Genomic DNA, 18518 nt, shown 5'->3' with positions numbered 1-18518 from the left:
TCCATTATAGTAGGCAGTTGGGCTCCACGGATTGGGTCCATTTGGGTATGGGCACGTCACAGTACCCAGGAAGTAAACAATGGAAAAAGAGAAACCTCCAACGAGGCGTTCTGGGGCAGCATAGACAGGTCTTTTCTGTGTTAGAGTTTTACTCCCTACAGGGTGTACTTTGAGGGTTTTGACTCTGCAGACCGTTTACATGCAGAAAAACCTTCATAACACACAAGGGGACGGGTAATAACCAGAAAAGCATGACATGGGACCTTTAAGGGGAAATGTATCAGTAGAATTTGTGAAGATATTGTTTTGTGTTTTAGCGATTTTTGTGTTTGTTCAGAAGCAATGATTTGGCTGTAATGCTTCCTTGCGCTACCACTTTCAGTTTAATCGAAGAGAGAATCATCTTTGTTCTCCTAGAAAATGTTTTAATAGCAGCTTTGATGCAGGTGCTCTTTTATGGGACTTTTTTCTGGCAATTACTTAAAAACTGAAGTTCAGCTTTTTCTTCTTTTTTTAAATTGCATTTAAACTGTGTACAAATACTTTGTGTGAGGGTGTTTTTGGTTTAAGCTTCCTCATGTGTTGTTCCTTCTTGACACATGGGTCACCTGTACTGCTCAGTGTGTAGCTTCTAATTGTCTCACCACTTATCTGTGAGGCTTCTTCAGCTCTATATGAAAGGTGGTTTGAATGTGTTTGGATGAAGGCCTCCTAGTGAGTAACGTGCCTGTCCTCTCAACTTCAGGCCTACCTGCAACAAGCCCAAGACCTGGTCATTCTTGAGAGCATAATACTCCAGACCTTGGGTAAGTTGGGATGGAAGAAACTGGGCCCTTTAAATTTCCCTCTAGAAACACATGTGATTTAAAAAAAATACTGCTAACCTGTTTTACTTTGTCCACAGAAAGCCCATATACGGTTAGCAGCACAGGAAAGAGACATTCAGGCTTCATATTAACAGCACTTTCTCACTGTTGCATTGCAGTGATGACGCTTTTGTTTTTAATATGTCCATAACTTTTAACATTTCCACTCTCCCCTTTTTTCTTTTATCTACATATTTTTAAACCATTTCTTTAAGGACTATGTTGATTCATCATAAACAGAATCACTCCGGTCACATTTTTCCATTATTATAGGCAGTTGAAGCAGATAAAAGTGCTTTTTAATAAAACACCAAATTGTGTTTTTTACTTTTTAAACCAGATTCAGGGTCATCAAACAAAGCGAGCGTTTTAATAATTGTACCGGCATGCCTTTAATATTTTTCACACTCATCTGTTGTTTTCACATCGTCTAGGAAGTTATTGGAAGAGCCCATGCAAAGTGATATTCCACGTTATTCTCCACAACACATAGTTTTGAATAACAGCATTCATTTTCTGGTTTTCAGGGAGAAATCTGTGTGGTGCAAATGTTAGCTTGACTTTTGCATTTCATTTATCGAGTCTCTTTTTGTCCTTTTTTTTTTATTACAGCTTTTGAAATCACCATTGATCATCCACATACTCATGTTGTCAAGTGCACTCAGCTTGTTAGAGGTGAGCATTAACTCTTCAATTTAGAGAATTTCATTTGTATATTTCACTATCGTTGTGTGTTTGCACGCTGAATCACTATCGCAGGTTTTAAGTGTGTTTTTTTGTTCTATTGTTGTTCCAGCGAGTAAGGATCTGGCTCAAACCTCCTACTTTATGGCCACAAACAGGTATATTCACAGTTCACTGCTGACATCTTTTCTCATCATGTATACCACCGCATTACTTGTGTATAATCCTCTAACTCGACATGTCTGTTCTCTCTCTTCTCCTGTTTCTGTTTTGTATTGCCTTCTGGGATGTATCCTGCCACGTAGTCTCCACTTGACCACGTTCTGCCTGCAGTACAGTCCGCCGGTCGTGGCCTGCGTGTGCATCCACCTCGCCTGCAAATGGTCCAACTGGGAGATCCCCGTGTCTACAGACGGCAAACACTGGTGGGAGTATGTCGATCCCACAGTTACCCTTGAGCTGCTGGATGGTATGTGCTGTTTATGACCCCCGAAACTCAGTTTATTTTGAATGTGCCTGGAAAGCAGTTACAAGTCAGTCTGAACTTTTACATTTCTCCAGCTGATCTTGTTTTTATATCTTCTTTCAGAGCTCACACACGAGTTCCTGCAGATTCTTGAGAAAACACCCAGCCGGTTGAAAAGGATTCGCAACTGGAAGGTACACATTTATTTCTCATTTGCAACCAAAGGAGTAAAGCCAAGACATCTTGCATTGTACACACATTTACTGTTCTCTGACCTCTCTGTAATTCTTTATTGGCTACCAGGCTGGAGGCTCAACACCAAAAGCCAAGCCCAAAGTCCAGGAGGAGGGTGACCAGAGGGACACCATGATGAGCATGATCTCCATGGCCTCATCAGAGAGCACCGTGGCGGGCTTGATGAGTCTCTCGGCTCCCCCTGACGCCTCGTCTTCCTCGTCTGCCGGTGACAAGGACAGGGGGGACGCCGGCAGCGCCGCCACGTGGAGTGGAAAAGGTCAGCCTGCGTCCGAGCTCAACAACGAGGTGCATGTTCCCGCTAAGGTGTCGCTGAGTGAATACCGGGCCAAGAATGCAGACGTCCTCGCCGCCCAAAAGAGGAAGCTGGAGAACATGGAGGCCAGCGTGAAGAGGGACTATGCCAACGCTGCTCAGGCTCTCATCGGACAGCAGCAGAGGAAGGATAAGCAGCAGCATCATCACCAGCAGTCCAGCTCCTCGTCCTCGGACAACCCTTCGCCCATTATCCTGAAAATCCCCCTGGAGAAGGAGAGGCACGAGAGGTCGTCTCTGAAAATGCGCTTCCCCTTAGCCGGGGGAGGGGGCGGCGCCAAGGGTCAGGAACAGGACATCAAGGTCAGAATACGAGTGCCTGAGAAGCAGAGGGGGAGTTCAGGAGAGGAGGGCAAGAGCAGAGACAAACACAGGGACCGCTCGAACCACCACCACCATCACCACCACCACCATTCCTCCTCCACCAGTGCCTCTCTCTCCTCCTCACACAAACACTCATCGAACTCTAGCGGGGCTGTCGGAGGTAGCAAAAAGGTCCCGAGCGACTCCTCGAGAACAAGCTCCTCATCTTCTTCGGCGTCTCGTAAGAGGACGCATTCCCAGGAGCCCACAGCGGGCGCTAACCCCGCGTCCAAAGTCAGCAAGTCCACCAGGAACGCTTACCAGATACCGTCCCTGTCTTCCTCCTCCGGGCAAACTCTGGGGCACAACCCTGACATTCTCCCCGCCCTGGGCCTCTCCCACCACCAAGGCAGCTTCTCGAAAGGCGACAAAACGGACACGAACGGGCACAGTGCGGCGGGCGGGCCCCAGTCGAACGAGTACCAAGACACTTTTGAAATGCTAAACTCTCTTCTGAGCGCACAGGGGGTCCAGCCAGCCCAGCCGTCCATGTTTGACTACAGAACCCAGTTTGGGGATTACCGGTTCAGCGGGGGCACCCGAGGAAACGGCAGGCCACCACCCCTCCCCTCAGAACCGCCCCCCCAACTGCCTCCGCTCCCCAAATAACTTCCTGATCAGGAGGTTTATTATGTACATTGTACTTTGACATCTTGTTACGTATGGTATTTTTTTTTTGTTCAACTCGCCCAGCATTTTGAATAGGTTTCAGTGTGACAGCAGTGAAATGTACTGCCGTGCGTGATACATCATTATTATTTTTTTCACTTCACACAGGGGCAATAATGAAAGGCTTTTAAAGCTTGCAACATGTGAGAAAAAAGATACAGGAAGGTGTAGATACAATGCTTTCTGTTTAACTCAAACGAAATGTGATGAGGGGACCTGGTATTTTTTTTAGCAACACTGTCATTGTCTTGAAATTATGGGGGAACTAAAAGATGTTAGGTCTCTTTACCGATTGTGTTTTTATAATATTTTATAGTATGTTATTTATTCATTTAATGCTTTTTTAAGAAAAAGAAAAAAACAGTCCCCTTTTCTACCTTTTATTTTTTTGAAGGTTTCCCGCTTCTTTTTTTAGGCGGAGGGATATTCCTTCATCAAGACTGTACAGGCTAGTTTGAGAGTGCATGTCTCCAAAGCCATCTTTTCAATATTTTTGTCTTGTNGCCACAAAATAATTACTTTTGAGGCAAATCTTGATCATTTTTTTTTTTAAGATGAATCAAGAAAATATCTTTTTTTAAGCAAGAATTATTTGGTTTCAGCTTAAAAAAAAAAATGATCAAGATTTGCCTCAAAAGTAATTATTTTGTGGCTTTCTATTTCTTCTAGAACTTTATATCTGGGTTCCTGATAGTAAGCCTGAATAAAAAAGATATTCAAAGATTTTGAGACATCTAGAGTTTAAGAAAATAGTGACAGACTTTTGGGAAATTAATCGGATCAAATCTTTTCTCAATCAAGAAAAAGGCAGTTCAATCTAAAAAAAAAATATATGTGTTATACTGGTCAACATTTAACACTAAATATCCATATTCAAACCATATATGTTAAGCTAAACTTTCAAAATGTGTACTCATACAAACACTGCTAAAACCACACACACACACAATAAATAAATATCTGGCATTTTCTTTATAACCTGTACCCCGTGTCCTTTTGTGTCCCTCTATAGTCCATTTCCTGTTGTCTCACCCCGGCTGATACTTCACTAAATCCACTGTTTTAATTGTTCCCTATATTGCCCCTATGCCCTGTAAGGTGTCCTTGAGTGTTATGAAAGGCGCCCCCCAAAATAAATGTATTATCTGCCCCCTCTTTGCTGGGTTTCAACGGCAGATTCTGAAAGATTCATCTGCAGCAACAAACAGAGAAAAGTGTTTTTATTGAGAGTGTCAACAAACCTCCTCGCTGTCGAAGAGCTGGGAACCATCAGCTGGTTCTTCTTCCTCCTCCTCCTCCTGCTGCTGCTGCGCCCCCCCCTCTACCTCCTCCTCCTCGTGCTGCTGCTCCTCGGGGGCCTGCTGATGGACTCCATGTTCATAGGACGTTAGGTATTCATCATCCTTTATAGATCACAGGGATATTGATTACATGGTGACTATGCTACGATAAAGACAATACAGCTTTATTGATAAGGCACTTTAACACCCCCAGACCAAAGTGCTGTACAGTCAGATAAACCAAACTCACAGCTCAGCGCACACACTATAACACAAGTACAATTAAAAAACAATAAGTGACATCAAAGAGGACAATTTCCAAAAAGGCTCAAATTAAAAAACGTGGGAAAAATGATATTAGAGTGCATATCGTTGACTTTATTACGATACCACTGAACGATACCGATACTCAACCGATACATATCGTGATACTTTGAAAATGTATCATCCCACAATTACTCCCATGAAGCGCTTTACGGTATAGTTAACATGTCAAATGAATATTAAATTCAATTGTGGGACTTCTTGGTATAGTACTGAACAAACAATGAAAAATACATTAAAAATATGAAGAAAACCGATTATGGAATATCTTTTATAACACCCGCCATCAGGTGTGCCGCGTGAATAGCACATCTTGTCAATGCAAACAGACCGTTATAGCACGGTTATAATTAATGTTAAACCTGAGATTCGACTAGAGAACAAGTAAATAATAGAATAAAGGTCATGAGATCTCGGCATTGCACAAACAAACAAATCTCATCTTTAAAATCAACACTTCACTGGTGAGAGAAAACAAATCCCATCACAGTTCATTTGTGGGACTTTTACCTTTCTAGTATTGAACAAACAATGAAAAATACATAAAATATGAAGAAAAACGATTATGCAATCTGATTTATAACACCCGCCATCACGGGCCACGGACTCACTTTTAAAAGAAAATGTTAATTTTTTTTTTTTTTTAAAGTATCGAAACCGGATCTGATTTCGGTACGGTATACCATAGCCACCAGTAACCGATATTTCGGTAATACTGGATACCGGTATGCATCCCTAATGGTGCCTGAAGAAATATAAAACCAAAGTCATTAAGATCCAGCCTTTGGGCAACATGGAAACCTGTACCAAATGTCATTGCAATCCATTATGTTAACGTTATGATTGGTGGGTCTGACACACCAGCTTGGCACAATCAAACTTAACTGTGAGTTATTTAGGATGCTAACCTGGGTCCACAGATTTTTAAGTCCTTCTCTTTGTAACCCACCATCCACCAGAGGACTTAATTCCCTTCAGAGAAAAACCCTGTTCCCCCCGAACATAATCCAGGCCGGCAAAACAAACGAATAAAACATGAATGTCATTTCCAGAGGACAGCGTTGAGGCTTCTATAGCATTTGATGAAATGATTATAATCAAATATCTGGATTCTTTATAGATATGTAATTGCTTAATTAACCTGAGTATCAATATTTACTTTTTATTCTAATCTGCGTCTCAGTGTGCGGATGGGATTTGTCATTACAGTGATTAATCATTCAACACCATCTATTTGATCTGGTCCCTTTGATATAATGTCCTCTAAAGTTTGACGTTTTCTCTCGCAACTTCAAATTCCTCCGTGATATAAGGAACAGCATAGAGGCGAGGTACAGTTGTGAGAGGGATGGGGTCAGCGCGAGTAAAAGGGAGGGAGGTGGATCGCCTTGAAAGACAAACATCTCCATGTCTGCCAACCTGCAAATGGCCCCTGTGTTTATTCAGCTGAGGATTGGACGGCAGCCAGAGCATCAATGTGGAAGACTCCTTTCTTCCATGTCAGGGCAAAACGTCGAGATTTTTCATTTGATACATGACAAATGAGATGGTATTGAACAGCGGGGGTGCTGGTAAGGCATGGCTGGGTGAGGTGCAGCCGGTACGGTCGAGGGTAAGAGGAGGGACTTCTGCCAAGATCCTCATCCAGCCCTCATGTTGGGGGAATAGCTTTAACTGATTTGTGTGTGGAAATGAGGAATGTATCGTCTCTCCATTACTGCATGTTGGACATAGCTTCCACTGACCAGAGCATCCTTACACCTGTCTGCTCTGATCACCTGTCTGTGTATGCTAATTGCCTCAAAGCAGCTTTTACATCTTGCATGCAAAAATATGCATTTCAGCTTTATTTTTAATCCAAGAGTTTCAAACTAGCGCCATCCAAATAGCATTAGCCTGGTGATTATGCAGTACCGTGTTTACACCTTTCATCTTTCACCCACTCCACGTGACCTGGTCTGACACAACCAGATAAAGAGGCATTATTCCAACCATGTGCTGATATTTACCACGTTCATCCGGATAATGTGACATTGAGAGGGACAAGCAGAACCAGATTAAGGCCCCCGTTATCACCTGTGCCTCCAAGACATCCGTGACTTCGCCACACATCCACGTGGGCAGGAAATCTGTCGAGAAGCAGACTTTGAAATCAACCTCTTACGACGAGGTGCGATGTGAAGCACTTTGAAAACGCAAGATGCCGCTTACCTGAGCAGATCATCTGTTGTCACTACATGTCTTTCTGGGGAGGGCGATCACATCCGTCAGAGTGTTTAGGAGGGTTCGTATCAAGCGGAACATTCTTTCATCTCGCTTAAGGAGGAGCGTGGCGTTCGTGCCTCCAGCTAAGCTCTGAACTGACACTCTGTCCTGATGGCGTGGCCTTAACTGGGGGTTGATCAGCAGCTCTCACTTTCAATCAGAGTGGAACCTCCTGTCGGTGTCGGAGTTTATAATCCGGACAACTTCGCGTCTCGGTGACATCGTTTCAAACCCACGTCGCCATCGCTAGAAGTGGGTGAAGCTAATCTGGATATGGAATATCATGGTTTTCTGATTGGGACGTCAACAAATAGCCATATTTTGTCACTGCTACGACTAAAGCTTGTGTCAATGCATTGCTTTTAGATATTGGGAAGTCATTCTGCCAAGTTCAAAATGGACAAGTGCATGCTATGTATTTACTCGTTTCTATTGTGTCGATGCAGGAGTCGCATAAGCAAGAACTGGGTGAAGCTTATCTGGAAATTGAAATGGTATTTTTGATGGTTTTCTGATTGTAAAGTCAATGTTATAGAAATATTTATACGGCTAAAGCTTCTGTTAATTCATTGGTTTATTATGAATAATAGTAATTCTGCCTCATTCAAAATGGATACAGGCTGTGCTTGATGCAGAAGTCGAAAAAGCAAACGGGGTGAAGCTTATCAGGATATGGAATTGGTAGCTTTGAGGGTTTTCTCATTGGAACATATTTGGTTATTTCTACGACTAAAGCTTGTGTCAATGCGTTTATTTTACCGAAAGATATTCATTCTGCTTCGTTCAAACTAGCTAAATGCACGCTAAATAATAACTCCTTTCTGCTGTGTTTGATTCAGAATCTCTCGAGTTATTTTACTATGAATTTGGGACACATTTTCAGGAATCACTGACAGCATACATAACAGTTTGCACACATTGATGTCCCTAATAATTACATAAGCTTCCACGCCAAAAGCCTGGTGTCTCTAGTCTTAGATATGGCACCTACGCCAGGGTGTAGAGCCTCTCTAGTGAGACTGTGACACTCTTTTAAGGATCGCTGATGGAAAAATGTGTTTTGAATTCCCAAGTTGACACCTCGTGTGTCTGTGGGACGGAGCGGATGTCACAGGTTATGAGTCGACTTCCTGCAGCTCACGCAAGAACGCCTTCATTAGCAGACGTTTCCATTTGATGTAGCATATATAGGTTGATGGACTCTCCCCTGATAGCACTGATTACAGAGTGTTAAATGCAAGCGGGGAAATGTTGTAGGTGGATAATTGTGTGCTTAGTGGATAAATGGAGTTGTAAAAGCCATCTGGTACATTCTAAAGTAAAATTAAGGAGCATTGGAGGTTTGTTTTTGTTACTATTTACTTGAGAAGGAGTTTCTTTACTGTTGGTTGGAGATTCAAGATTCAATTCAAAGGTGTTATTCTCATATGCTCAAAGCTACAGTGTAGAAATGGCAATGAAATTCTTCTGACCTGATCTCCTCCAACAATGCAACATATATAATAAAATACAAAATAAAAAGTAGTGCAAAAAGTCTATATACATATAAAGGCATCTAATATGTGTATTCAGCTTGTTTCAATGCCATCATTTCCATGACGATAAGCACTGAATAATAATAATAATAATAATATATAAAAGGCCCTTTGAGGGGGTAAAACCCAAACTCAACCAACTGTGATGGTTTTTAATGCCACGACATGATTTGTATTTTTACATTTGCTTTACATATGATTGTGTTATTAAACATTTTTCAGTTCGCAATCACAATCAGGTTGCATTACGGGGTTAGATGTAATCCCAAAGTAATACAAATTCAGCTCCCAGCTAATGATATTCATGAGGTGCAGCATGCCCCTGTAGCTTGTACCTATTGTTAAGCCTTCCCATCTCCCCCTGAGGTATAGGCAACATTTAAAGGAAATGACATAATCTACACTTAGGCGTAGTGTTGAAAAGCTGTCATTGAAGCTGAAAGTATTCCAGGCTAGGTTGAAAACACTAAATCGAATGTTTAAAAAAACAACTAGGGAATAGAATTTAACTCCATGATCCGTCAGAGTGTTTTAAAAAAGTACTTATTTCTCTTTTAAAACATCAGAGCACTCGTTGTTATCCCTCATGTCTTTATGAAGAGCTTTTCTAAAGGACACTTGCACTTCTTTGCAGTCGAACATAAGACAATAACCTCCTTAAGTACGAGGCTAAGTCTCCGCTCTGCCTGCATTAGGCAAGAAAAAGGGCTTGTGTAATTAGTCGTGCACGATAAATCAAGTGGTGTGAATCTATTTCGCCATGGCCTAATTGAAAGTGCTCTCTTTTTTTTCGGGGTGCTGTAGTCGGACACAGAGCTCCGTCGGATGGTGATAGATGTGGAATCCAGCACAAACAGTTTGAACCAGTCAGCCCGTGATTGATCAGGACCCTCTGGGATGTCGGGTGGATCTTTCTCCTTCAAGCAGAAGATAAAAGCCTTAACGACTCTCCAGTCTTGTTGTACCTCCCGATTGTGTGTTTGTGTGTGTGTCGGGGGTTTCATTATATCGCAGTGTTTGACCTTGAAGGTTTTGTGGGCTGTGATGTCTCAATGATTCCTCTTTTAAGTGCCCAAAACGCGCCCTTGTATGCTCCATTGATGCCACTATACACACACTACATAAATGCCCCATGGAGGAGGCCATTTGCATGAAAATTTAGTTGATTTATGACTGGATTCTATAGCATTTTCTATAATCACCCAGCACATTTTTGCAGGGGCTTAGTAGTGGCCGTAGTGATGCCACAGTACAGTGCTGTAACCCCACTTCAAAGCCCGTTTTGTTCACACGCACCCTCACAAAAACACAGGGTGACTTCAATGGCTTCCAGTGGCAAAGGTGGACCAGCTGGGCTGTTTTGTTCTCCACTTGTGTGTTTTTTTTGTCTGCCCTCTTCATCGTCTCCAGTCCCATCTTTGAGCATTTTCCCCGGAGATTTACACTTGCCGTTGTTGATAGAATAATAAAAAAAAAAAGCTGCTCAGGTTTGCTGTGTTTCTGTTTTTCAATAAGAGTCTGGGCTGATTGTCCTACAGCGGCGATGGATGTGGCTTTTGGAAGTGGAGGTGCATCGGAGGGGATCACTCGGCATCTGGCCCAACACTCTTGTGTCACCGTGACCCTCCTGTGGGGGAGGCAGTGAGGGCCACAGCAGGGGGTCCCACTGAAAAGCAACATAAATTTCAGAGGGGGAATCAATAGACTGTGAGAATTGTAAGAGATGCATTGGTTTGCACTGGACGCACCTACAGTCCTCAGCAGTGTGTGAAAAATAACAACATAAAACAACAGCGTGTTCGAGCCACTAAAAACGAGGCGGCTTTTTCGATTATCACACTAACTCAACTCCGATTCTTTAGCACGACTGAAATCTAGGGAAAGCCACAGAGGGGGGAGAAAGAAAGTCTGTTACGTGGGGGGGAAACCTATTCTCCCACAAGATGTATAAATAGCCGCAGCCATGGCTCTCTGTGTCAAAGTTAGGACACTCAGTGGGGTGCACACTTCAAAGCAACCAGGGAATTCTCCAAAACAACTGCTGGCAATTTCAAATCAGCATTCCCTCTGAAAGCCTTGTAACCTTTCACCTGTATTCTGCCATGAGATAACTAGAGGAGAACATGTCAAAGTGGAAACTGTCCAATTGAGACTCTGAGAAAACTGTCCTTAAAATGATCAAATCGATTTTTTAGAGAGGTTTGCCTCATAGTGATTTAAAAAAAATACTGCTTTTGAGTTCGTTTTGGCTCCAGATGTCATCCTAAAAACAGAAATCACAGCTGATCAGGCTTCAAAAGATGCCACAATATGGAATAAAAAAGGACTTAAAATGGTTACAAGCTGAAAAACATGTACAATTTTGAGTTTCACAAAATATATTTAAATAGGGACAAAGGAGTTCTACATTTTCATTTTTAACAAATACACGTGTTGTATCTTTTAGGTATTGAATTCATTGTAAGAAAATAGCCTGAAGCCTATTCAGTAAAGACATGGGGTTGTGTCTTTGATGGAGTCGGCCTGCGGTGCATTGTGGGTAGTGGTGTGCTCTCTGGCCACAGCAGGATACGGTCCAGTTTTCAGGTGCTTTTGCTCTCCTCGGTCATATTAATTATGGGATAAGAAAAAGCCTCTAATCCCTCAGCCTTTGAAGCGCGAGGCCACTTTTTAAAAGGCTAAAATATCGCATAAAGGACACATGATTGCTACTTTAAAATACAAAAAATACATGTGTTTTGATGCTAGTAGGATTCCTTTTGGATTATAGTTGCTCATTCACAGAAAACTACGATATACACATTTCCACATTTTTCAACTCATTAACCCTAATCTCCATCTAATCTTCTCACAGAACGATCCTAGCATATCAGAGGCGGTGTAAGGATCTCTTTTTATTCATTTAGCTAATGCTGTTTTGTTATTATGTCTGAAAACACACGAAGCAGATGGACCGTCCTCTCCTCCAAGATCAAAGTGGAGTCCCCGCTGAACGCTGACCCCAGACCGTCACCCCCGGCTCTCTTCAGGCAGACTGTGGTCTAGTTTCTCTCTGAAATCAGATCCCAGGCCAGCGCTTGGTGGAGGAAAACAGCCACTGGAGATTGGCAGCCTACAACAGGTTTTACGGCTGTTGTTTCAGGTGGGAGGCGAGTCGGAGGGATTTTATTTTACACTGCCCTCTTGTGCTCTGACACAAACTGTACTGCCTGATTCTCACTGAGATCCTGCAGGGAGACAACAAAAGAGGCAGCGGTGCAGTTAAATAGCATGCACATATCATTCAAGATGCTGAGGCATGGGAGAGCTTGTGGAGCCATTTTTCCAGGTTATACAAACAATGTGATGTGATGCACATAGTTTTAATACTCAGCCTTTAAATGAGTTTATTTAGCCCTAACAGATTAGTGGTTTATTGCTTTACAGCTAACAGGTCTGCTACGGTACATTTACGTTCATGGTTTATTAGACAGACAGACAGACAAACAGACAGATAGGTAGATAGGTAGACAGACAGACAGACAGACAGACAGACAGACAGACAGACAGACAGATAGATAGATAGATAGATAGATAGATAGATAGATAGATAGATAGATGGATGGATAGATGGATAGATGGATAGATTGATAGATACTTTATTGATCCCAATTTGGGAAAAGTTTGCATTGCAGCAGCATAAATAAACCACACAATGTACATAAGAGAAATTAAGACACAAGAAATAAACAGTCCAAAATATTTCTGAAATAGAAAAAAAATATATATACACGTTATTAGAAAATAATAAAAACCTCAGTATTATTTTCTATTAGCACAGATTATCAGCGACGCAGACTGTGAGCTGCTCTCTTCCCGCTCTGCCACATGTCACAAAGATAGAGAGGAATAATTGTTTGATCTGTCCTTCTGCCTGTCGCTGCCCTAATCACTCAAGACTGATTCAGAAAATGCAGGCTTGAATGTCAGAGGGCCTCCTGTGGAGAGGTGGAGCATTTCAGCGGCTTTGGACAGCCGTGGCCCGGTAATCACCACTCTCAACCTGGCCGGGCACTCCAGCTCTCCCCTGATTGAGCACCTCAATCTAACAAGGTGCTATTGCTGGAGCCGGAGATTCTGCCAGGTTTTGACAAACCAGCGGATTGTCCCTGATCATCATGGGACGTTGCTTTTTCCTCTGCCCAGCCATGCATGCTGCAGGAGTCAGGAGCAGCTGCCAGCGCTATCAACGCTGCAAGGGAAATTAAAAAGGAGCTTGAAGGTTACAAAAGAGAATCTGATAATTCCACATCATTTGAAGGATGCCTCGCCAGCTTGTTTCCTGTCATGTTGTACCGACGAGCCATTTTGGGGCATACAGTTTACATTCCCCCTGTGATTCCTGACTGCTACCACGCTTCCTCTGACCTCGTTTCAGTGTGTGACACCGGGGCTCGCCCCCAGGGACATTACATCCCGATGTTAGCGAGATAGCAGCCTGTTTACAATTACCTTTAACCTCCAGCTCTTACCTCAGGAGACGTTATTGATGACAGAGGCAAGCTGCAGTCTGTCAGGCTTTGTGTTGAGATGCTGTCTAATGATTTAAGACAACCAGGGCTGCAGCTAACAAGTACACTCATGATCAATTAACCTACCTAATGTTTTCCCGATAGATCGACTCGTTTATTCTATCAAATGTTGAATAATGGTGAACAGATTAGCCATCAGAATATCCCAAATCCAACGGGACATAATCACATTTTTTAATCAGTTAGTTCCAGTCAAGAGAAGTGAGCTTAATGCTGCTTTAAAGAGGCCCTGTTGTGATTTTTAGGGTTTCCCCTTTTCTGTATTGTGATATATTTGTGTTAGTGGATGTGAATGATGACAAATAAAGAGCTTTTTGAACATTGAAGCATAGAGACATGTCACAGTAGAGACACTGATATGAACCTGAAAATGAGCAGAATAGGGCCTCTTTAAAACAAAGCAGTCTTTTAGTATACAGTCATAAATTAGCAAAACAAATATTAGGCTGATGGCTTCAGTAGTATGTGAGCTCACACCCATATCGACGCACACACACATGACCAAACACATTATCTCTCTACGCCTTGCAGAGATAATAACACACTGGACCAAAATATCAATAGGCACAATTATATAAAAATGAGCAATGCCACATACATTAGCAACACTAAAACAGACTAAAACAAACCACCACTGAACATCAAAACACAGCCTCTTAACAAAAGATGAGGAATAACGAACGAACGAAACGCAACTCTAGACTTAAAACACGTAGAGACGACATTCAAAGTTTGTCACTTTATATAACATGTAGTGAATAAGAGGGTATTTAAAAGGTCCCATGTCATGCTTTTCCGGTTCTTACCGTATTATGAAGGTTTGTCTGCAGAGTCACAAACCCTCAAAGTACACCCTGTAGGGAGTAAAGCTCTAACACACAGAAGACCTGTCTATGCTGCCCCAGAACGCCTCGTTGGACATTTCTCTGTTTCCATTGTTTGCTTCCTGGGTTCTGTGACGTGTGAACACCCAAATCAACAACAAATGACCGGATTGGCCCAAATGGACCAATCCACGGAGCACCTCACACACCAGGATCCCTTGGCTAACTAACAGGGAGTCCCATTGACTTGCATAGAGCTCCCTGGTTGGTAATAGACGAGTTGGGATGGTGGAGAAATTCTCTCTGCAGACCCATTCTCACAGAGTTATAAACCTTCTTCTTACTCAATATCAAGCCACACTTATTGTTTTTACTTCGGCTGTGAGTGTGTGTGTGCTCAGGATGAGTTTTGCTGACCCGGAAACCTGTCCGCTCCTCGTAGCAGCAGCGAGCCTCGCAACGTCCCGACCAATCAGAGCACACTGGGCTCACAGGGGAGGGGGGGGGCGTGTGTGTTGTGTGTGTGTGTGTGTGTGTGTGTGTGTGTGTGTGTGTGTGTGTGTGGCTCAGAGATGAGTTTTTGCTGACCCGGAAACCTGTCCGCTAAATCGTAGCAGCGAGCCTTCACAACGCCCGACCAATCAGAGCACACTTAACCCTTCCTAATTAAATGTAATCAGTAATGAGCTCCAACAAGCCGTTTAGGACAGAGAGTGAATACACAGATACTATACAGAGATGCTGTTTGAGAAACCAATGTGAGTTTGGAAATTGCACAATTTAAATCTCCTCAACAATGGAAATATGATCAGCAGAAACGGACATGACATGGGACCTTTAAAGATTGGATGAAAGTATTTTGGCTCCAAACATGTCTTAGAGTTAATTTCTGACTTAACACAAGAATGGAAATGTAAAAAGATTTCCTTATAAAAAGAAATCAAGTCTAAGGAAGGTGGTGATGTCTAGAGTTATAACCTTTACTGTTAAATTAGGGACAATTTAAGTGGTACTTGGTGATGGTTCCAGCCTGCTTAAGAGGTTAATTGTGAAATCCTTCACATTATACATCATAACACAGCTGTGGAAAAAAAAAGATTCTTTTGAAGGCTTCAAATGCATTCGGAGTAACTACTAGCTGTAGGATTTGAAGCAATGCATTTGGAAATTATGATCAATTGTAGTTTTTGCCAAGCTTGATTTAAAGTGTCATAAATGTCTCCACTCAATGGGAAATAATAGCCTTGTAGAGAATTCATCGCAGCTTCGCCTCCAGTTCTTTTACCTCTCATCCGTTTTCAGCTTAATATAATATTGTTGATTTATCTGTGATATATTTCGAGCTTCGGGCCTTTACTCGCTTTGAAATGAATGGATGTTCTTCAAGACTGCGGACGGGCGTTTCATTATTCTAGTTGGCTTGCCTTTGAATTGTGGCAAGAACATGGCGGTCACTCCATCAAAAGGAATTATGTTCAGGTTCCCACAAAGACATTTGTCATCCGGCGCACGAGGTATTAGACTCTTAACTCGGGTTAAAATCAGCACCTTTGAGCCGGGGGAAAACAGCCACTTGGTCTCCTGCGTTCCTCGCGGCATTTTCAACGCAGATCCTCATAACTTGGTGCTGAAAGTTGATTAATAGTACATTTAGCTCGACTCACAGCCTTCCTCTCGGTAATAAATTAGGGTCATTAATCAATAAAGAGCACGGCAATTCCAGGAGACAGGGGACATGCTGGTTCCTAATAGAAAAATAGGGGAGTGACGCTCAGGCCTTTCCCACCGTTGACCACCCTGACCGAGGTGTTCATTGTGCACCTGCCTAAATCCAATTAAATGACATAATTAATGAACATCTTTCCCAACAATAATGGGCTTTGCGTCTCCGCCAGCCTATTGATTTCTTAGTGACAAACCAGTTAGGACGGCCTGTCACTGTCAACTTGAAGATTTACTGGGTGTCATGGCTTAAATGTTATGTTTCTTTAATTAAAAAGCAAGGATGTTTCAAGAGGCTTAGCAGTTGGTTTGTACCAGAAAAAGTCAATTCATATGTCTGTTAATTTAAAGACGGCACCATGGTTCAGCATATCCTCCAAACAGGCTACACAGTTATAATGAAAGTATAGTTAGGAGGTACATTTGTCCACTTCCAGAATGCGAATGGCTCTCAGGTTCGCCTGGCTACCTGAAAAACCTCCTTCCCTATATAGCGCTGTCCAGAGCTGTCACACCGCCTGGTCTCCACTCAGCTTGATTAATGATCAGCTGAGGGGCACAGCTAGAAGGGCTAGTCTCAATTATGAAAAAGGCAGTAACTAGTCCATTGTGCTGATGCCTTTATTCCACTGACAACGCTGAAAAATAGCAATATTCCTAATCAGAGTTGAATCATTTATCACCCGTTTATTGGCGTTCTTTGACGTCATCCATCCTAACCCTGACCTATCCTTTAAATCCCTGTGATGCTTTCTACTAAAAAAAACTTGTTGTGACAATCTCCTTAACGGCCTCCAAGCGTTAGTTTAGCATTGTAAATAAATGTGCCTGGAAAGAACACCATTAAACTCACAATGCGGAGAGTTTATAGGGGAAGATGAGTGAGTTTAATATGCACTGGAGGGTAAAGGGAATATTCTATTACTGCATGTAGTATGGAAATTACCCCATAAAGAAACTAATATGGCAATTTGGGGGCCAATTTTTAATATGATTTTTATGATACACAGTTCTACTTATGGTAATGAAGTTGTCATCGCACTTGTTCACTGCGGCAAACGCACAGCACCATATTTCAATTTGTACGAATTACACTAAACTGTTACAAATGAACTTCATTAATGCTGGAATGAGAAAAAAACATGTTATTGCATTTCTGGACCGCTGGCTCTGGGATTGTGTGTTTTATATTTGAGAGAAAACACTCTCTTAGGTATATAGGACTGTTCCACAACACAAACAAACAGCGGGGGGTCCTTATGTACTCGGAAACGCATACTACGCCATTGAGAAGAGGGATGGGAAGCTTTGCTGAACCAGCAGCTTATCTATTCTAATTCTACTATGTTTGCTGTCACATGGGCATCAATTGAGTATAACAAGGATCAGAACGTCTCAGTCTGCACGGGTCTAAATCTAATGTGGCGCTTTCCTATCATTATAAAGGAAAGAAAAGGAACAATTCAGGACTCTGCCGATCTGTTCATTATATTCCTTTTTGACCAAATTATCAATAAATCCTCAATTTTTGTCAACAAATGTGAGATTTCTTGAAAGATAAGTTAAGACCCATCGATGCTATATCATGTCTCGATGCATATTGCTGTACACATAACAACAGTATTACTTACTACATTATCGGAGCACTTTATACTTTCTTACGGGTGGCATATGAAGTCATTAAGAGGTAAATGCGTAACTTCAGTAATTACACCACATTTTGATTAGCATGTCAAGGCCGTTATGTAATCACTCGACCCCCCCCCTGCATCCTCTGGACCTGCTGAAGGAACAGTAAATCCATATTTATAGTGAACGTGCATTATTATTCAGGAGATTTTTTAATATACATATTTGGTATTGATAGCAGATTTGAAATGTAGAAATCGGAGAAAACTCAGTTATGTTGCTCCAGTCTGGAGAGTGGAAAAAAATCAATGTCCATTGTCAATACCAGGTGGAGCAATTACCTGTTGAGTCTTCATTCATTTCAACGTGAGCGCTCAGCTTGGCTCAATGAGTACAATCCCTTAATCTCATTCTGCTCGCTGATTAGGAAACCCGGAAACGTTTAAATGTGACAGACGTTGGGAATCAGGTTTGATTCTTTTAATTGCTCTGTATTCTCCAGGCACCGCTTCTTTCATTCAATTTAACAAATGTGTGTTGAGGGAGTCTGCGGCAGACACTGGAGCAGCTCATTGTTTTCCACGAAGAAATGGCAACAACTAAAGAGCATTGGTGTAAGGTTGACCGGGCAGCAATCAGGGACACACACACGCACACACACACCATGTATACATCACTTCAGGGGACATTACATTCACTTACATGCATTTCCTGGAGACTTATCCTAAACTTAACCATAACCAACACATG

The 18518-nt window shown here is 42.2% G+C and overlaps 2 protein-coding genes across 2 annotated transcripts in view; one reads left to right on the top strand and one right to left on the bottom strand.

Annotated features, from left to right (window-relative positions):
* The window catches only part of ptpn9a (protein tyrosine phosphatase non-receptor type 9a), a 411924-nt gene that overhangs the window by 333306 nt on the left and 60100 nt on the right, over positions 1-18518 (bottom strand). The window lies entirely within an intron of this gene.
* On the top strand, positions 309-4114 carry ccnt1 (cyclin T1). The gene is made up of 6 exons (XM_010793960.1): positions 309-806; positions 1479-1541; positions 1654-1708; positions 1856-2019; positions 2140-2210; positions 2320-4114. The coding sequence occupies exons 3-6, from the start codon at positions 1695-1697 to the stop codon at positions 3556-3558; spliced, it is 1488 nt and encodes a 495-aa protein (XP_010792262.1). The 5' UTR covers positions 309-806; positions 1479-1541; positions 1654-1694; the 3' UTR covers positions 3559-4114.

The sequence above is a fragment of the Notothenia coriiceps genome, unplaced genomic scaffold (assembly GCF_000735185.1).
Source record: "Notothenia coriiceps isolate Sejong01 unplaced genomic scaffold, NC01 NC01_scaffold00037244, whole genome shotgun sequence".
In the NCBI taxonomy this organism is placed as follows: Eukaryota; Metazoa; Chordata; class Actinopteri; order Perciformes; family Nototheniidae; genus Notothenia; species Notothenia coriiceps.
This window is presented reverse-complemented; position numbering and strand designations above follow the sequence as displayed.